Source organism: Glycine max, chromosome 8 (assembly GCF_000004515.6).
Source record: "Glycine max cultivar Williams 82 chromosome 8, Glycine_max_v4.0, whole genome shotgun sequence".
NCBI lineage: Eukaryota > Viridiplantae > Streptophyta > Magnoliopsida > Fabales > Fabaceae > Glycine > Glycine max.
Window position 1 is genome coordinate 20,519,246 of NC_038244.2, and position 16,197 is coordinate 20,535,442.

Below are 16,197 nucleotides of genomic sequence, written 5' to 3' on the forward strand. Positions count from 1 at the left end.
TGGTATTTTTGTAGCTCAAAAGCATGACTTTAATCTTTGAGAAAATAAAGTATTAGTTAAGAGGGTACAACTACGTGAAGAAGAAGATAATTCAACCCAAGTATGTGGATTTGGCTTGGTTAAAAGGTCAAGGATTTGCTTTTCCAAAACTTATTGAGTATCATGGGATGAAGAAGCTGGTGGAGATGAAAGGCACATACTACTCTGATTTGGTAAGGGTTTTTTACACTACTGCTCATATTGATGGTGAATTTGGATTTTGTGAGTGGAGGTTAAGGGGAAGCAAATTGTGATGAAGCAGTATTTGATGTCAATGTGCTTAATCCTCTCATGATGGACTTGATCCTTGGCTAAGCAGATTGCACTTAGACTATCCCAAAAAATGATAGCCTTTTTATGTGGAAATCCAAGATTGCTAATCAAACCCTTCATCTAGATCCTTTCCTTTATAGCTTCTGCCAGAGCCATGTACTCTACCTCTATACTAGATAAAGCCATTATGGGCTGAAGTGTTGCCTTCCAACTGGCAAAAGAGTTGTTAATCATGAATGCATACCTATTCTCATATCTCCTTGCATCCAAATTTATAGCATAGTCAAAATTGAGTAACCTGCGAGCCCACATGACATGTCTCCATGATAGACAACCAATATCAACTACACCCTTAAGGTACCTAAATATACGTTTCTCAACTTGTCGATGTTCCATCCCAGGATTACCCATATACCTACTTACAACACTGACTGCTTGTGCTAGGTCAGGTCTAGTACATACCATAGCATACATGAGACTACCTACGACACTAGCATAAGGAATATGAGACATGTACTCCTTCTCTGATTCTGATAAAGTAGTAGAGTTCAAATAGGCGTATGGACGTTGTTGGAGGAGTACATACTAGTTTTGCAAATTCCATCCCAAAATGAGGTGGAAGAAGCAAAAGCAATAGTGAGGCTGGTTCCTAATTGGGCCACAACTCTGGTCTATGCTTTGTGGTGTTTGCTCAAGTTCCTACCTTCTTTATCAAGCAAAAGATTACTATGGAGAGAACAATATTTCTGGGCTTTGACATACCCGCTGCTTCTCTTCAAATGCTTGTCACTGTAGGCATTGTTCTCTTCAGTCCCATCTATGATCGCCTGTTTGTGCCAATGGCAAACCCTCAGGCATCACAATGCTGCAAAGAATTGGGACTGGAATATCTATATCCATATTTACCATAGTATTTGCAGCCCTTGTTGAGATGAAAAGATTGAAAACAGCTCAAGAGTCTGGTGTTGTTGTTGAACCTAATGCAACTGTTCCAATGAGTATATGATAGTTGATTCCCCAATATTTCTTGTTCGGAGTCTCTCAAGTTTTTACCATGGTTGGTCTGCAGGAATTTTTTTATGACTAGGTCCCAAATGAACTAGAAGCATGGCAGTGGCGGATCTAAGATCTTAAGTTAGTGGGTGCAAATTATAAAAAATAAAATTAAGAGATTTAATTATATAAATATAGATAAAATAAAATATAAAAATATAAAATTTTATTTACAAATTTGATAAATTTTAAAAAATGAGGGAGTGTAAGTGCACCCCTTCAAATGAACCTAGGTCCGCCACTGAGCATGAGTCTTGCTCTCTACTTGAGTATCTTTGGTGTTGGAAGCTTTACAAGAGTGTCTCTAAATGGTATTTTTTTAAATAAAAAAATTGTTTCTTACAATAAGTTTCTTTTTTATTGAAACAAATTTATATGGCATAAAGAGTTTCTTAAAAAGATTTATATTTTTTGCAAAAAAATTATTTTAAATAATAAAAAATAATATTTATTTAACACATAACAACTTCATAGTTAAATTATAACTAAATAAAAATAAAAAAAATATAAAAGTGAATTTCTTAAAATTTTTTATCATTCAAACAAAATTATATATGAATTTTTTATTATAACATAATATCAAAGAAAAAAAATAATTTAAAAAATCCATTTAAGATATTTTTATTAAAAATACTGTAAGCTGCTCATTCTCACTTTTACTGGCAGCTTGCTGGACTCAGTGTAATGGGATTGGCCTTATTCATTTGCTTTGCTAAATCTTACATTTATAATCACAAAGGAATCAGACGAGAATAGTGAATTGTTCTGTGCTGTCATTTTTAGCTTTACTGTATGGGATGAAAAATTGTATTCTGTACGAGTATTTGTATATAAGAAAACCTGGACCTAGTGAACAGTCAACTACTTTGCATTCTGTATAAGATACGAGTTTTTCTTTTTTTTATGATGATGTTATAGGTGTAAAATATTTATTAATTTTATTCCTGATTAATCTTTGATGTAGCACCTAGCTAACAACTTTTACTAGAATTTATTCTTTCTATTTATATTTTTTTTATCTACAAAACTTTAACCTCAAAAAGTTTAAGTTAAATTTCACTCAAATCATAGTAATATTGGTAAGGTTCAAAGTGTTTGTATCTATATGTAAAATGTCAAGTAATTGTAAATTTAAAATTATTTAAAGAAAAATATTTTACTGGAAACAAAATAAATTAAAATACAAAATTTAAGAGTTTAAAATTTTTTAATTTTGGAAAAATAATTAAAAATATTTTTTATTTAATGAAAAGTATTACAATAAAATCATTATGCTTAATTAATTAGGGATGTGAATGAGTTTTCTAAGTTTTACAAGTCTTAGTTTGAACTGTTTACTTAAATACTAAATTTTTTGAAGGCCAATGCAACCCTTTAAGTTTAGAATGTTGAATTTACCCTAAAAAAAACTATTATAGATTAAAAAAATATTAATCCAAATAAAATCGAATCTATTTTGATAAGGTCAAACTCAAGAAATAAGGATTAAATTTAATTAGGTCTATTTTAGTTTCATATTATTTATTTATTTTTTTCTTTTAAATTTATATAAATTTACACAAATAAAAAATAAAATGGGTCACTGGACCTAGTTGAACTTCAAAAAATGAGACTCATATAATATCATTAATATGAACTAATCCAGTCCAATTCATTTTTTTGCTTAATTTGATGGGCAAGATCGGGACATTCATTTTGTCAACACCATAAATTATACCTTTATTATAGGTAGGTTAGTGAGTATAAGCTTTTAATAAATGGTTAAATTGATTTGCAGGTCTCCATAATTTTTCAAAAAATTTATTAGGTTATTGAACTTTTTTTCTTTTTTTTTTTATTGAATCCTTGAACTTTTTTTAATTAGAGGTATAATGGATTAGTGTTGCTGAAGTACTGCAACTCCAATTGAATCTATTGTAAGTTTTTTTTTTCTTCCAAAGTTTTAACTTTCTGAAAGGAAAAAAACGTCTTCTTAAACCTTGAAAAGAAATGCAATTAATTAGCTTCCAATTGCTAGTATAAATGATGGTAGTTGAAAGTGTTAGTTTATGTTTTCAATAGGCGATCGATTTCGTTTAATCGTTTATAATTAGCTGTTAACGTATTTCGGAGGGGGAAAAAATCCTATAAACGTGCGTGTTAGTTAACAAATAGTTTTTATGTTTAAGAGGATGATGTGTAAAGGACATGATTAAAATTGTTATATTGTTTTAAAATTAAAAGAAATTGAAAGTGATTCATAACGAAAGAAAAGTCGGATAAGCATACACCGAATGCAATAGTGGCTGTACAAGAAATTTCTGAATGAAGCTCAGAAAGGTAGACAAGTACATCCGAGAGTAAAAAAATAAAAAACAAAAGAGAAGAAACTTGGAAATTATAAGGATAGCGAAAGTTGAAAATGTGTGATTCTATTCAATGATTACTAATTTGAGACTTAGCCATTACAATTGGACGCTTATCAAGTCCAATATATGAAATAAATGGGCTGATGCAAGCAAAGCTTAGGGGAATTAGTCTTAGGCACGTAACGTAAGTCGTAACCTACCTCTTTCTTTCTAAAATGTCTTTAAGACGTTTTGGGTTTTGTCTTAGAACGAATAATTTTACCCAAAGAGAAAGGACAGCGAAGAAGAATCAGCCAACAGCTTGAAGAATCAAGAAAGAGTTATGGGGTCCATGTCAAACAGTAACGGATCTAAAACCCTAAGTCAATTGGTATACATTATAAAAAATAAAATCAGTGAATTTAATTATATAAATATAAATGAAGTAAAATATAAAATTTTATTTACATTTAAAAAGATGAGGAGGTACAAGTATACACCTTCGGGCTAGCGATAGGTCCGCCACTTATTGTCAAGTCTATGTGCGAAAAGACAAATAAAGCCCCCAGTCATGTTTTGTTTGAGAGTTTTAACGACACACAGACAGGCACACAATACAACTTTCTTCTCTTGTAATAATGATATAATAATGCATTTCTTTCTTGTTTGTTGCCGGCTAATGGCTGTGCTGTGTTAGGGTTGCATATCATGATAATCCAATGACAGGCTGTTCCAGAAGAACATATCAAGGTCATACTCCATAAAATATACTCTTTCCACCATGTCTCATTAATCAATTTGGATCATTTTTATACTCAAAATATCAATGTGCTTATGTAACAAAATAATTTATCGGCACAAAAATATTTTTTTCAACGATTTTAAATCGTCAGAAAGCTAATTGCCATAACATAAACATCGCGTTATCGATTATCAGGACTATTTGATAATGTATCATTGCAATTTTTTCCTTAAAAAACTATAATCTTTGTTTATTAGAGAACTTTACGACGCCAAATGTTTAGGAAGATAAAAGAATTTTCGGTTTATTCGAATTATTGTGATGCTTAATATTTCTGTTTAATATTTATTAACGGATAAGTTTATAATATATTTAAAATTTATTCAGTGATAAAATGCTTATAAGTATCAAATTTGAAGAAAAAAAATCCAAAAGTAAATTACACTTTTGAAAGAAGCTTTAAATATATAATTTGCTTTTATGTTAAAATTTCATATTTTTCATCTAATACATTAAAATATGCAATATTTGAGAACAAAAAAAATGCAATATTTTAGTTTATTTTAACATAGACAGGTTAGTTAATAGTTTTTCTATATATATATATATCACAAGACATGATGATAAATAGTTAACTTCTTTAAGTTATTGTCATAGTTTAATTTAATTTTTTTTGGACGTAGGCACGTAGCCATAGCTTAATTTTTTTTTTTTACGCAGTCATAGTTTAATTTCTGAGCATGTGAATGAAGAGAATTTTCTTAAAAGAAATAAAATCCACTTAAGTAATCTCATTATCTCGAAAAGAATTTGTGATGAGATATCTTTAGTGAAAAAAGTTTTACATACTTAAAAATGTTTTTGTTAAACTAGTAAAGAAACCAATAGTGTAATTAGCAAACACGAATTAAAAAAAAAAAAAAAACAAAGCAGATTCTAATTGCTTTTGGGTGGTCTTTCCTTCTCACTTTCTCTTTTGGCATTCTCAGCAACTTTTGTTTTAGCATATGGCATCATTGGGCATGGCTTCTGAACTTTGAAATTGAGTCAGTGACTACTTCTTTGACCATTTGGGGGCAGTGGGTTGTGGCAGATGGTTAGGCTTAATTGATTCTCCTTAAACTTCAAACACATAGTTCGTGTTTGCAAAAAATGTTCAATTAAATGCAACCGAACATTCATTCAAAAGCTTCATTATACTTACGTTTTCTTTTGGACGTTGAAAAGTGTATTTTCCCGTTTAACGTGAAATCAATGCATATACAATTATAGCGCGCTACAGGCTTCAAGTTCAAATGGTTACACAAATATATCCGTCGATATTATGGTCAGCTGGGACTGAACCAAACGCATTGGCTTTACAAATCTATAATTATAATCCAAACACGTTTTTGTTTTTTATATTCTTAACTGTTTCAAGAATTTTCATCTAAAGAAGTCCTTGTAGCTTTCTGGTTTCTTAAAGCTATTCTCATTATTATTAAGACCTTTTTCTAGAAGAACAAAACTGTGGTCAGGTTCAGGCGAGCTCGATCAGAGCCTAAATTAGATTTGAAGTGAATTTTTTATAAAAATGCTTATATTTAATTATTTTCAATTTGAATTATTTGGGTTTTGACAAAATTTCAAATGCTTTTTTAACAATTGATATTTAATCAGAAAGAACAACTCAAAAAAGTGAAAGTGTATATAATCTTTCCTTGATGGTAAGGGAATAAATTGAAAGATTAATTAATTCAATTTGAAAGCGCTTCGAGTATGTTTAATTTTATTTATTCAGGTGAAAATTAAAAGCAGTTTGGAATGATTTGAAGAAGGAAATTATGTTTGGTGAAGCAGGGGAATAGTGGTTTTTTAAGATGTAATCAGAGAAGAACATTGTACCTTTCCACAATTTGAAGTTTGATTGGTATTGGTGCTGGCCGTGATGTTTTTTATTTTTTTTAAAATCATGTTAGTGATAACACGGCATTGAATATTGATAACGTTAGAAGCAATGTTACTTGCGAAAGGAGACAATAATAGGACGTTTATGTTGACGTTGATATTATGATTATTATTTTGAAAATCAAGTTGTGATTGATCCCCACTAAAATTATTCTTTGGTGAGTATTCAGAAAGCATAGATTGTTTACATACTTGAGGTAATTATAGGATTTTTTCAAGGATGAAAACAGCAAAGACGTGGGTGAAAACAAAATACAAAAATAGGGATTGGTTTGATGGAAGTTTATAATGAATGAATGACATATAGTAGGATTTTTTATTGACATAACATATAGTATGATTATTGAAGTAAATTTGGTATAAAAAATATATATTTTGTGAGTTGGTTTTAAAATTTGGAAAGGAAAAGAAAAAAAATGACAAATAATTATTTTGATTCGAGGAGGAGAGGAGTATGAGATCGTCATAAATTGATTTGATGAAAAGTTTAAATTTAAATTTTAAATGTATAAATATTAATTCTACTTGCCAATTTATTAGATAATTTTATTATTAGATTATAATGTTTAAAGTTTTTTATTTTTTAAAAATTAATTTATAATGATTCATTTTCAGGATAAAATAAATGATTAAGGGAAGGGGATCCACAAAGTCGAAACAAAGTGGTGAATCTGCTGGCACGACAGACTGGTTTCTAAAACAACAACCATAGCCAATCAGTGTTTGGTCTCTTTTTCTTTTAGACCCACCCTTTCTCTTCTCTTCCCTTTCAACTTCAACTCAACAACCCTTCCCTTCTCAAACTCATTCTTGCCTTTCTTTTTGTTCATACTTTTATTTTTATTGCTACTTACTTTTTATTTCTATCCAATCATCCATGGCCGAGGAACCCCAAAAACCAGCCTCCGCTGAAGAAGTGGTGCCTGTTCCTGCGGACACGCCACCAACTACCCAATCTGAAGCTGAAGCTGAAGTTGAAGCAAATGCAGAAAGCATCGAAGAAGTGGTGGCGGAAGCAGAGAAGGCCCAGAGTGGTGTAGAAGACAAGATTTCCCAATCTGAAGCTGAAGCTGAAGCTGAAGTTGAAGCAAATGCAAAAAGCATCGAAGAAGTGGTGGCGGAAGCAGAGAAGGCCCAGAGTGGTGCAGAAGACAAGATTTCCCAATCGGTTTCGTTCAAGGAGGAGACCAACGTGGTTGGCGACCTCCCCGAGGCGCAGAGGAAAGCCCTTGATGAGCTCAAGAGGCTTGTTCAAGAAGCGCTCAACAACCATGAGCTAACTGCTCCCAAACCAGAACCAGAGAAGAAGAAAACGGAACTCAAAGCACTGGAGAAGAAGGAGGAAGAAGTCTCTGAAGAGAAGAAGGAAGTTGAAGTGACGGAAGAGAAGAAGGAAGCAGAAGTGACGGAGGAGAAGAAGGAAGCAGAAGTGACGGAGGAGAAGAAGGAAGTTGAAGTGGCGGAAGAGAAGAAGGAAGTTGAGGTGACGGAAGAGAAGAAGGAAGCAGAAGTGATAGAAGAGAAGAAGGAAACAGAAGTGATAGAAGAGAAGAAGGAAAGTGTTGTTCCTATTAGTCCAGAGGAAGTTGAGATATGGGGAATTCCCCTGCTTGGGGACGAGAGGAGCGATGTGATTCTGCTAAAGTTTCTCCGGGCCAGGGATTTCAAGGTGAAGGATGCCTTGAGCATGCTGAGAAACACGGTGCGTTGGAGAAAGGAATTCGGAATCGAGGGTCTTGTCGAGGAAGATCTTGGAAGTGATTGGGACAAGGTGGTGTTCAGTCATGGACACGACAAAGAAGGGCACCCGGTGTACTACAACGTGTTCGGTGAGTTTGAGGACAAGGAGTTGTACAACAAGACATTTTGGGACGAGGAGAAGAGGAACAAGTTGATAAGGTGGATGATTCAGTCGTTGGAGAAGAGCGTGAGAAGCCTTGACTTCTCTCCGACAGGCATATCGACAATAGTGCAGGTGAACGACCTTAAGAACTCTCCTGGGCTTGGCAAGAGGGAGCTGAGGCAGGCCACCAATCAGGTCCTTCAATTGTTTCAGGATAACTACCCTGAGTTTGTGGCCAAGCAGATATTCATCAATGTTCCCTGGTGGTACCTTGCCTTTTCTAGGATGATCAGCCCCTTCTTCACACAGAGGACCAAGAGCAAATTTCTCTTTGCTGGCCCATCCAAATCTGCTCACACCCTTTTCCAGTAACTCCATTTCTCTTTCTCTTCTCTTCTCTATATGCTTCTTTCCATTCATTATATACTTTTGCTTTCACGTTACAGATATATAGCTCCGGAGCTGGTGCCGGTTCAATATGGTGGACTTAGCCGAGAGGCTGAACAGGAATTCACCACTTCTGATCCTGTCACTGAGGTTACAATCAAACCCGCGACTAAGCATGCTGTTGAGTTCCCTGTTTCTGAGGTCATTCAATCGATCTTTTTCTTTTTGTTCTTTTCTTTAGTAGTAGTGCTGGGCTGGGTACTAATAAAAAAATGTCACTAAACTGCAGAAAAGTCATGCTGTTTGGGAAATCCGAGTGGTGGGCTGGGATGTCAGCTACGGTGCTGAATTTGTTCCCGGCGCTGAGGATGGTTACACTGTCATAGTTCAGAAGAACAGGAAAATTGGTCCCGCTGATGAGACCGTTATTACCAACGCTTTCAAAATTGGTGAACCTGGCAAGATTGTACTCACCATAGATAACCAAACATCCAAGAAGAAGAAACTCCTCTACAGGTCCAAGACCAAGCCCATCCCAGAGTAACTTGAAGCTCAAGAATAAGGATTTTACTGTTACTGTTATATGTTCATCATTATTACAACCACAAGAACAAGAACATTGTGCTGTTCAACTTAATTCTTTCATACGGGGTGGGGTTCTTTTCTTCATTTGCTTTATAAAATTATTTTGTTTCAAGTCTGGCGTTGGCCTATTTCATTTAAGCTTACGGTAGTTTGCTATTTGGGTTTTGGAATTGGATAAAACCTTTGCTATTTCATTATCGGGACGGGCTTCATTTGTACATGAAACAATTAATGTCTGTTTGCATTGTCATATACTTTTATGCCTGTAAAGTTTGTTTAAATGTGATCATCTATTCCTTATTCCCCTTTATAATTCTATAGATAGATAGATAGATTTACTTCATTGTTTCTGTTATTTTTTCTTCAATATTTATTTACTGCTTTGCTCGCGACTTTTGCCTGCTTATTATTAGTTTTTAGAAGGCTACACTGATATACGTAGTTTACATTATTAGGTTTCAGTACTTCCGTCAGTTTCTTTTTAAGAGTGCTGGCTAGGGAAAAAAAAAATTAAATTATTAATTAATAGTTTGTTAGTGAAAATATTTGAATTCATGACACCTTCTTCCTGTTTCTCCGTTCAAACAATAAAAAGTCTTGTTTAACTTATTTTATTAAATGATTTTTTTTATCTGTCCGATATTGATTTGAGAGTCTATATTATAATAAGTAGATCAAATATATAAAATTTTGTGTAATTTTAATAATCATTTCATATTTCATCAATATTTATTTTAATGTATATTATAATTTTCATAATATAAATAAGTGTAACTTTAAGACTACATATTTATAAATTATAATTATTTGATTTATGTAATTTTTAATATACATTATTCTTTAAATTATATCATCTAGAGATTGATTTTGTGAAGTCTGTACTATAAAATGTAATTAACAATAATATATGTTAAAAACTTTCTCTTCTCACTCTCATAAAAACAATCTTACCATATGTCACTCGCATAAAAATGGTCGTCTCACCAAATATGTGATACGCTACTGCAAGTGTATGCTTAGTTGAGTAAGAAACATCGTTCCTAAGAGTTAGATTTCAAACTATTTTACAAATAAAATTAGAAATTAAAGCGTAAAGAATTATAACAAGATTTAAGTTTAAAATTGGTTTGAGAAATTCGTATTCAAACACAAACAAAAGTAGTTAAAATTGAGTAAGAATTATTAGAGAAAACTCTCAGGATACAATCAACATAATGATTTTTTATTGAGTTAATTATGTTACTAAGTGCTTTAATTGGATCTCTTTAGTGGTGAACTAACCTAAAGTAATATTTGTTCTCTTTCGGATACAAAAATGTATAGAATTGAATTGATCTTACTTTATGATTGTTATAATCAAATAAACTCATTAGGTTAAGAAATCTATTTTAGTTGATTGAATAATAAAATTTTATAAATTCTTTAATATTGTCTTTAATTTTCACAGAAAAAAAAACTCTTTATGCTGTTTGTTAATTCATTAATTTCCCAAAAGATTAAACATATTTTCATGATTTGAAGTCCAAGTTATTTCCCTATAGTTCTATTGATTATTGATTAGGTTCACCTTTTAGTTATTCTCTAAACTCCTAAATTATGAAAAACTATGGCTAAACAATTTGCATAAAAAAGGTTATCACCATTCCGGAAGCAATATAGGAAGTGCAGGAAGCCATTTAGGGGAGTACATGAAGCAATTGCCTTAACTTATAACTGGTGAAGAAGCCGGCCTTTCTTTGTGAAGTTTTAGACCAAAGCCCAAAATCCGTATAATTAAAAGGAAAGTTTTTCCACAACAAATGATCACAACATCATTTAAAGTGGAATTAATCAGAAACAAAAAATATGTTAGCAGTAAAATATAATCTTGATCATCAATTTTTTTTTAAAAAAAAATAAAATAAAATGTCAAATTAAAAAAAAAAAAAAGAATTAGCCTTCAGTTAAAAACTTTAAAAATAAATTTTTGTTTTGAAAATAAGTTTAAAGACTTTAAAAATACTTCAATGACAATGATAGCAGTGACTTAAAATTAAAGCAGAGAATTCATAAAATTAAATTAACGAGAGCAAATAATTGAAACATGTTCTCAAATTTTTACTCTAATAACAAATTAAGAAAAACAAGCTTTAAAATATTAAAGAATACACATTTAAATAAGTTTTTTTGTGTTTTAATTTTTAAAAATAAGAAGAAACTGTCCCCCGACTTCTGCAAAACAATAAAACATTGGACCAGCAAAGATTTTAGCAGTTGGATTGTAGGGATTCAATTGACGAAAGACATCATCGTGTTGGACAATGATAAGACATCATCGTTATATAAACAGAAGAGATTCCCAGCCCAGCTAGGTTTTCTTTTGAAATGCGTTGGGTTTTGATTTGATTTATGTACAACTGGAAGTTTGCCTTAGTCCATTATTTAAAACTCGAAGCAAAGGAAAAGATTTATTTTAACAACTGCAATGCAAACATAATGATTACAACCAACCATGTTGCACACTACTAGCAATTCCATCATTGAAGAAAAAGAAGAAAGCACAAAATGTCACCTACGCTACCCTAGATACATATTCCACCAAAACATTGAAAGCTCAACCAACTGATTCCTTTCTTTTCAATTTCACAAGTTTGACATTTTACATAAGTTTTAATATAATCAAACTTCTTAACTGAGAGATATCTTTTTCTTTTAATATCAACTGGGATATTAATATAACAACGAGTTATAATATAAAATAATTTTATGTTCACATTGTAGTAACTTAATAATATATTTTTTTTTATAAAAAAAATAGTTAATTCTTTGATAAAATTAAACTATTTTATTCTTCATATGATCATTTTTGTTTTAAATAAGGTAAAATATATTAAAATCAACAAAAAGATAAAAATCCAAATATTTTTTTTTATAATTATATTCCCGATTTCAATGCCATTTTTCTAAATAAATTTCTTATAAGAATCACTATTCACAAAATGATAACCAGAAGGACATGATTATGTTTTTTGCAGTTCAAAATTTGAAGTTTGAAAGAATGACTACTTTTAAACTCCAGTTTGCAACAAAATAATCAACTTGTTTGCTTATTATAATTGTTTATCACATTAAAAAATATTGAAAGGCATAATTTGTACATGTCTATATAAATGTAGATACATTACCCAAGATTAATCTAGTAATAAAATATTTGAATAATTTATGAGATTCTAAATTCAAGTCTTATTACCATTAATATAAACAAAAATAGATATAAATAGGAAGAAAGCTTGTACAAACGTAATCATATGATTTGAGAATATAAATCTTATTCATGTGATAGATGAAATATCACTGACATCTTATTGTCACATCATTATTTTTAATTCATATGTTTTTCATACCTATGGAATATACGATTATGACTTAATATTCATTTTTTTAATCAAATACCTGAAAAAATTTTGTTTCAATTTATTACTTGTTATTAACTTTTTTTCGTCTAGTGATGATATAACAAACGAAATATCTCGTTATTACGCTTAATCACATCATTAACATGTCATGATGTTATTCATTGGTGATGATGATTGAGATGTCACTGATAAAATAGGAAGATGTAACATTCCATCTATTATGCATCATTTAATAAAAGAAGACTGATGATAAATAATAAATTAAAACATAAAATTTTTCAAATACTTAATTGAAAAAAATATTAAATAATAATTAAAAACAATGTATTTTGGAAAAAATTTATTTAAGCAGTATAAATGATCATGATCAATTATTACTGCTGCAGACTTAAACACCGTAAGCTTAGCGCACGAGTGATTGATTAACTTATATGAATGCTAACAAGTAACAATCAAGATGCTATTCCTACTATAAGGTACTCATAAGTCATAACTTCCAGCTTCAATTGAACTATTTATTAGAAGCTGTTAAATCAACTTATTAAATTATTTGTTTTTAAAATTTTAAATGTTAAGCTAACTCATAAATTAAATGATTACAATTTTAATTTTCAAGTTAATTTTAAACTCTTATTTTTTTGTTAAAGATCAATATTTTATTAAAAAATGAAATAAATATTATAATAATTAAAACAATCAATGCAATATTAAAGAGACACCCAAAAGATAACAAACAAATAATAATAATAATAATAATAATAATAATAATAATAATAATAATAATAAATTATTCACGATCCTCTAAATTAAATGTTATTGTGTTATTTGCAAAATAATAAGCAAAACAAAGCAAAATTTTAAATAAAAAATAAACATAAAAATAATTTACTATTTATGAAACATTTTCAGAAATATATATCATCTATCTTTATATAAACAAGGTGGTGACATTGCTACGAAATATCTAAAATGTCCCTATTTTGCTGATGTGTATATTTTTTTTTGTCTTTTGCTTTTATTGCTATAATTTTTTTTTTCGCGATAACTCAAACTACAAACATTTAAATAAATCACTCATGCTGGTCGGTGAGAATTTATTTTATTCATTCATTAAACTTTACTTTCAATCAAATTTTATAATGTAATAGATTGATTGAATATTCACAGGTTACGCATACACGGAGAAGATGCACTAGCGGCATCTTGGGAATATCCGTGCTAATAAAAGTGTAGTTGAATGGCTTGATCAGTTATCCAAAATTTTTTGGGTACAATGCCTCGACTAGGGGAAATGTTGGAGACACATGACTACAAATTTGTCTGAGTATATTAATTTCATGTTAAAAAATACAAGATATTTGTCGTGTCATCGTTGGTTGAGGAGACGTATGTTCAAAAATCCAAATATTTTTTTTTATAATTATATTCCCGATTTCAATGCCATTTTTCTAAATAAATTTCTTATAAGAATCACTATTCACAAAATGATAACCAGAAGGACATGTTTATGTTTTTTGCAGTTCAAAATTTGAAGTTTGAAAGAATGACTACTTTTATACTCCAGTTTGCAACAAAATAATCAACTTCTTGGCTTATTATAATTGTTTATCATATTAAAAAATATTGAAAGGCATAATTTATACATGTCTATATAAATGTAGATACATTACCCATTAAGATTAATCTAATAATAAAATATTTGAATAATTTATGAGATTCTAAATTCAAGTCTTATTATCATTAATATAAACAAAAATAGATATAGATATATTGAACCGAAGGAATCTGGAACTACAGAAAAAAGGAGAAAAGGATAGGAAGAAAGCTTGTACAAACGTAATCATGTGATTTGAGAATATAAATCAGGTTTAACTAAGTTTTTTATATTTGAAAAATATGTGATTTTTTAATTTTTATTTAATTTTTTTTAATTAAGTATTTGAAAAAAAAAATATTTTAATTTATTACACTAGTGTCATTCCATTAAGTGATATGTGATAGATGAAATGTCAGGTGATTACATCACGTTTTTATCACTAACAGTTTATTATCACATCATTACCTTTGTGATTCATATGTTTTTCATACCTATGAAATATACTTAATGTTCATTTTTTCAATTAATTACCTAAAAAAATTTTATGTTTCAATTTACTATTTGTTATTAGTCTTCTTTTGTCAAGGGATGACATAACAGACGAAATGTCTCGTTATTGGACTTAATCACATCACTAACATGTCATGATGTCATTTATTGACAATGACCTATGAGATATCAATGATAAGATACGAAGACGTGACACTCATTTCATCTATTATGTATCATTTAATAAAAGAAGACTGACGACAAATAATAGATTGAAACATAAAAATTTTCAAATACATAATTGAAAAAAAATATATTAAATAATAATTAAAAACAATGTATTTTCGAAAACATTTATGTAAGCAGTATAAATGATCATGATCAATTATTACTGATGCAGACTTAAACACCGTAAGCTTAGCGCACGAGTGATTGATTTACTTATATGAATGCTAACAAGTAACAATCAAGATGCTATTCCTACTATAACGTACTCATAAGTCATAACTTCCAGCTTCAATTGAACTATTTATTAGAAGCTGTTAAATCAACTTATTAAATTATTTGTTTTTAAAATTTTAAATGTTAAGCTAACTCATAAATTAAATGATTACAATTTTAATTTTCAAGTTAATTTTAAACTCTTATTTTTTTTTTTGTTAAAGATCAATATTTTATTAAAAAATGAAATAAATATTATAATAATTAAAACAATCAATGTAATATTAAAGAGACACCCAAAAGATAGCAAACAAATAATAATAATAATAATAATAATAATAAATTTACGATCTAAATTAGATGTTATTGTGTTATTTGCAAAATAATAAGCAAAACAAAGCAAACTTTTATATAAAAAAATAAACATAAAAATAATTTACTATTAATGAAACATTTTCAGAAATATATATCATTTATCTTTATACAAACAATGTCTAGACTACAAAATGTCTAAAATGTCCCTATGTTGTTGACCTGTATATTTTTTTTTTGTCTTTTGCTTTTATTGTTATAAAATTTTCTTCGCGATAACTCAAACTGCAAACATTTAAAAAAACCATTCATGCTGGTTGGTGAGAATCTATTTTATTTTTTCGTTAAACTTTACTTTTAGTCAAATTTTATAATGTAATAGATTGATTGAATATTCAAATGTTACGCATACACGGAGAAGATGTCCGAGTGACATCTTGGGGATATCCGTGCGAATAAGCCAAGTGTAGTTGAATGACTTGATCAGTTATCCAAGATTTTTTTGGATACAATGTCTCGATGAGGAGAAACATTAGAGACATATGACTACAAAAACACAAGACATTTATCGTGTCATCGTTGGTTGAGGAGACGTACTTTAAGACCGTACAACTCTTTGCTATTAGAGACAAACTCAGACAATGATTAACTCCGGGCTCACAGTATTCCGAAGTCGTCTTTAAGACAATGAATAGCGGTCAACAAGAATCAAATATAAACATTGTAAATTGTAAATGAATTCGACAGACACAACCACACATTTATTG

At 29.9% G+C, this 16,197-nt stretch overlaps 1 protein-coding gene and 1 pseudogene across 1 annotated transcript; both read left to right on the forward strand.

The window, feature by feature from the left end:
• Positions 1-823: 823 nt before the first annotated feature.
• LOC106799548 (protein NRT1/ PTR FAMILY 5.10-like) lies at positions 824-2,081 on the forward strand (annotated as a pseudogene).
• Positions 2,082-7,018: 4,937 nt separating this feature from the next.
• LOC100806382 (patellin-3) lies at positions 7,019-9,496 on the forward strand. The gene is made up of 3 exons (XM_003531784.4): positions 7,019-8,592; positions 8,671-8,812; positions 8,901-9,496. The coding sequence occupies exons 1-3, from the start codon at positions 7,259-7,261 to the stop codon at positions 9,153-9,155; spliced, it is 1,731 nt and encodes a 576-aa protein (XP_003531832.1). The 5' UTR covers positions 7,019-7,258; the 3' UTR covers positions 9,156-9,496.
• Positions 9,497-16,197: the final 6,701 nt, after the last annotated feature.